Genomic DNA, 5000 nt, shown 5'->3' with positions numbered 1-5000 from the left:
CACACAGATGCCTAATCTTTACGATTATATATATTTATACTTCATTTATAATTTGTTTTACATTATATACAGATTGGTAATAATATACATTTGTTCAAAATACAGATAGTAATCCATTCTTTTTTTTCTCTTCTTTTCTTTAGAAATTGTTTACTAGACGGAGTTTGCCGGGACAGAATCGCAAAATCTGGCACCAAAGTACAGCGTAAGGCTTGTGCACGGTTTTCGTTTTTATTATTATTATTATTTTTTTCCAACATTAAACTGTTTTGTTTTATTTTTTTCTTTAATTTCCATTCCATGTTCCAAGCACGGACACGTGAGCAGTGTATTTGAGATCGAGAAAACTGCACAAGCCCGTACACCATAGTAAAGTCAAAGATCTGACATTAATAGGAAAAATCTAGGTCTAGATTAGGCTACTACGGAATAATGAATTGGAATACCATATCTTGGAGGGAAATGTTTGAAGAGAGCAAATGGGACAAAAAATAAATTTCTCCGCACAGTCATGGGGTCGTTCGCAAGATATCACACATTTAAAGTCACTTCTACCAGCTACGTTGGAATGCTTATTGAGAATGCAAACATCTTCCGTTTAACCATCTATAGAACTTTTTTTTTTTTAACGCATCCTTAGCGCCTGGTATATATATACTCATATACACAGCGAGATTCCACAGAGAGATGAAAAAGGCACGACACCGTTCAAACATGTTGGCCCTGTCGTCTAATTATCCGTTGTAGTCACAGCGCCATTTTCCAATTAAAGAGTACTTATTTCCTAATAAAGGTTATGGATATAAAAAAGAAAAAAGCAAAGGGGAATGTACCGAATTCAAACCTCCTTGCTAGTGGTGCTCACTTAGCCAATCATATTCCAGAGTTCCCGAAGACCAAAGTGAAGCCACCAATCGGAGACGAGAGAGAACGGGATCGGGCGACAAAGAGGAATGCTATTGGCCAGTAAAAGGTCACATGACAGAGGGGTGACGTTCCGATGGTCCGGGCGCCACGAGAGGGCCCCTAACTCTATGTGAAAGACGGCAGTCTGAGGTCTCCTGTGTGGGGCCCTCCCGCAGCGCCCTCGCCGGAATCTAAGAAGGAATTAAAGAGGTGAAAGACTTTGACTGGGAGCCTTTGGTCGACGCTGCCAGTTAGTCACCTATCATGGACGTTACTCTGTGTATAGCCTTAAGCCCGGCTCGGGAGAGCGCGCCTCGGACCCAGCTCAAGGAAGCAGCCTTAGGCCTGGCTCTGGGAAATGCCATCCATCGGCTTCCTCAGGGAAAAGCCACGGGCCGAATCAAGGTTGTTGCCACGGGCCCGGCTCAAGGAAGTAGCCATGGACCTGGCGTAGGGTGATATGGAAGCACTCTGGTACACTATTGTGGTGAAGTACGGTCTCTATACAAAATAAATTTGCATATGTATACTTGATAAAAATAAAATTCTAAATGTTATCCACATCTCTAACAAGATCCTATTAGAAATCTCCAGTAGTCATTTTGGCACAATCGTTGCTTACAACCAAGTTAAACTGGCATTTCGTTTGGCATTTGAAGAAAGTACGAGGAAGAAATTAGCTCTTAGAAGCTCACATAGACGGAGGTGACAATGAGTGCCAAGTATGGGACAACAGAAACCTACTTAGACTAGCAATATGACTATCGATGTAGTAGGCAGCCATGACACGGCATCATGCTACCAGTACATGAACATCCGAAGTAAGATGGCACAAAAGAACTCTCAAGAAGTGTCGAAGAAAATCAGAGGACTACATGACATGCCTTGGAAATCTAGAAAATAGAAGAGATTGCACATGTTCAGATTACTTTGGACTAGTGAGGTGACGAGACCAGCCACTGCGAACCTTTCGTGTTGTGTGTACATCTTGAGGTGACACAGCGTGAAGGAGGAGGAGGGCCTCTGCGCCAGCCCAAGACAGCACTGGGGGGGTTGGGGGTGAGGGGGGGGGGATCGCACTAGCTGGTCTAGTTCACGTGGGAAGTTGACGGCACGAGGCACGGGGAATCCACTAGCACTAGCGACCTGGGCAAGAGTGTATGGTTCCTAGTACATTTATGGAAGACAGTGGATTTATCATTGGAGAACCTGCTCGTATTCTGCTTACAGCGCAGTGTTGCCAATGGTGCTCTTACAGTTGTACCCCCATTCCAAGTCTTAATTAACTGGACTGAATAGTTCATAACAGGAAACCTCCGTTTTTCTTTTCTTTGGCAAACCGCCAATAAACACGTAATTCAAATAATATAACGATAATTCCTTCATAATATTCTCGAAATAATAATTATTTAAAAAAAATGCACACGAAGCTTTTTTTTTTACATACATATATATATATATATAATCTGGCAACACTGCTTCTCCATGTGGCACTGAAACATCGCATAATTCAGTATTTTCTTTGCTTGAGTATTTTGACAGGTACTGGCTGAAGGTGGAAGGGCCTGACCCGCCTCGAATCAACACCTACTATCATAACACGACTACGGAACTATACGAAAGAGAGAAAGAGAAACACGAGAGATTTAGCTGTCCCATACCCACATTTCAGAGGGATCCTAAATATAAAAGATCCTTGCTATAAGGACCCTTGTGAGAGTTTTCGTAAGTGAAGATAAAGTGATTGGCACATGCGAATTTACATTAATCCTATACAAAAGTAAATATAATTATAACCTTTTTTTTAAATAACAAAGAAACACTGCATAGTAGGTCCATGTAACTCTAGCAATGTAAGGAGCACATTACTTGACATATTGCACACCAAACATGCAAATCCTCTTTGCAATATGTCAAGCATCGAAAACATCAAATACTTTTTTTTTTCAGCACTCATTTTGATCATAGACACTGACATCTCGTTGCATGTCACCTTTTTGATTTACAGTGTTATAGGAAACTTTCATAAACTGTTCGTTGTCGCACACTGTTTGCATCACATTGGTTCATTTCTTGACACTTGCTTTGAATTGCTTTGTTAGCTAAAAGTTTCACCGAGATCTACGCCACGACCTCTTCTTTGACCGAAGGGGCGGGGGTCTCGAGGGCGTCCGGGGGCGAGGCCGGGGGGCTCCCCATGGAGGCCTCGTCCGCGGGTGAGCTGAGGGGCGTCGCCACCCGGACTGCGGGGAGGGAGTCGGCGGAGGCGGTGACGATGACGGACACGCCCTCCGAGGCGGCGACGGCACCGGCGCCGCTGTCGGACGGCGAGGGGACCGGCGTGGACGACTCGGAGTGCGGGGCGGCGCCGTCGGGGCGGTACGGTTTGCAGTAGGAGTACCGGTGATTCCTGTGTTGGGAGTAGGAACCTGAGTGGGAGAACCGCTTCAGACACTTGTCGCACTGGAAGGGCTTTTCGCCGGTGTGTAGCCGGCTGTGCTCGGTGAGGTGATGCTTGTGCTTGAACGCCTTGGGGCACAAGTCACACTTGAAGGGGCGTTTACCTGAGGGAGAGGAAATCATTCAAGGTCTTGTATTTTCAAGCTGTGTTTTTTTTTAACTCGGCTTGACTGATGGTTTGAACATGTCACAGACAGAGAGAGAGAAAAGAACTTCTTTTGTAAATCGAGAACATTCACCTTACCTGAGTGTTCATACTTGTGCCGGGCGAGGGACGATTGCTTGTTGAAGGATTTGTCACACTGGTCACACTGGAACACTCCGCCTTCTTCATCACGTCGCCGCTTGCGGGCTTCGTCGTCACAGTCATCATCTTCCTGCAACGACCAAGACGGATCATGAGCAATGCAATTTAGATGTCAAATGAGTTAGAATTAAAACTTATTTATAAAAAATAAAAGTGCAACCAACGAAGACGTCTCCCTCTACTCACCCTCGGTCGCTTGTCGCTGTTCTCCAGGTGGTCGGGGTACAGCGCCGGCAAGCCGAGCTTTGCCCCTTGGAGGATCTGGGCCAGCTTGCTGTGCTGCTCCGAGATGAGGGAAGGATATCCCGCCACGCTGAGGCCGCTCGACTCCTTCGAGTCAGCGATATTATTGTTGAGGGAATTGGGCGTGGGCGTGCGGGACTCCGACTTGTACGAGATGGCCAGAGACGTCGAGTCTGCGTCGGAGTCCGAGAAGACGGAGGCTGGCTTGGGCGACGCCGAGGGGGACGACTTCTTGGTGGAGAGGTCGAGCGGCTGGTCGTCGTCGAGGTCGTCGGCGCCGTCCCCGGGGGTGGGCGAGGCGCGGCCGTTCAGCGGGTACATCAGACTCGGTGCCAGCAAGGACGGGTAGTAGGGGCTGATGCTGATGGATTTGCTGTTGGCCTGGGAGGTGGGGGCGACGTAACTGGCGGGGGCGTAACTCGTGGCGGTGTAGCTGGGCGTGGTGTGACTAGGGGTCGAGTAACTGGTGCTGTAACTAGGCTGGGAGTACGAGGTGGGCGTCGGCGTGATGGAGCGGCCCTCACGCCTGTCGCGGGCGCGGGCGTTCTGGAACCACACCTGCACCACCCGCACGGGGAAGTTGATCTTCTCGGCGATCGTGATCAGCTCCTCCTTCTTGGGGCGGGGGTTGACGGCGTAGTGGGCGCGCAGGACGACCAGCTGCTCCTCGCGGATGTGAGAGCGGACGCGGACCTTCTTGCCGTCACTCGTCGTCTCCTCGTCATCCACGACGTGGCTGGAATCTCCCTCGTTGTCCTCGTCCCTGACGTGGACGCCGCGGCTGTGCGTGTACAGGGACTGGGCGGGGTGCATCGGGTAGTGGCTCTGCTGGAGGTGCTGGTGCTGCTGGTTCCCCGCTAACAAACGGGCCGCTAGGCCTTCGATGATGCGCCCCTTGTAGCGCTCGGTGGCGGCGTTGACCTCGGGGAGGCGTGGGCACTGGCCGCGAGCGTGGTACAGGGCGTCGATGCAGCTCTTGAAGGCGATGCCGCAGAGCTCGCACGACAGGTCGTCGGTGATGGGCGAGTTGCTCAGGAGGGTTCCTGGGGTGGCGGACGACACCTTCTCCTCGAACTGCTGCTTA

The 5000-nt window shown here is 49.3% G+C and overlaps 1 protein-coding gene across 2 annotated transcripts in view; it reads right to left on the bottom strand.

Moving 5' to 3' along the window:
• zfh1 (Zn finger homeodomain 1) overlaps positions 1-5000 on the bottom strand; it is a 16343-nt gene that overhangs the window by 623 nt on the left and 10720 nt on the right. For both annotated transcript variants that reach the window (XM_043022788.2, XM_043022789.2), the window contains exons 5-7: positions 3860-5000; positions 3611-3743; positions 1-3470 (exon numbers count right to left, since the gene is read on the bottom strand). The exon at positions 1-3470 is cut by the window's left edge and continues 623 nt beyond it; the exon at positions 3860-5000 is cut by the window's right edge and continues 659 nt beyond it. In XM_043022788.2, the coding sequence (XP_042878722.1) occupies positions 3028-3470; positions 3611-3743; positions 3860-5000 (1717 nt within the window). In that variant the 3' untranslated portion in view covers positions 1-3027. The remainder of the gene's footprint in view (positions 3471-3610; positions 3744-3859) is intronic.

This window comes from Penaeus japonicus, unplaced genomic scaffold, assembly GCF_977035675.1.
Source record: "Penaeus japonicus unplaced genomic scaffold, GWHDUDI00000001_assembly GWHDUDI00000006, whole genome shotgun sequence".
NCBI lineage: Eukaryota > Metazoa > Arthropoda > Malacostraca > Decapoda > Penaeidae > Penaeus > Penaeus japonicus.
Note: the sequence above shows the minus strand (reverse complement) of the source record. Positions and strands in the feature narration are given on the sequence as shown.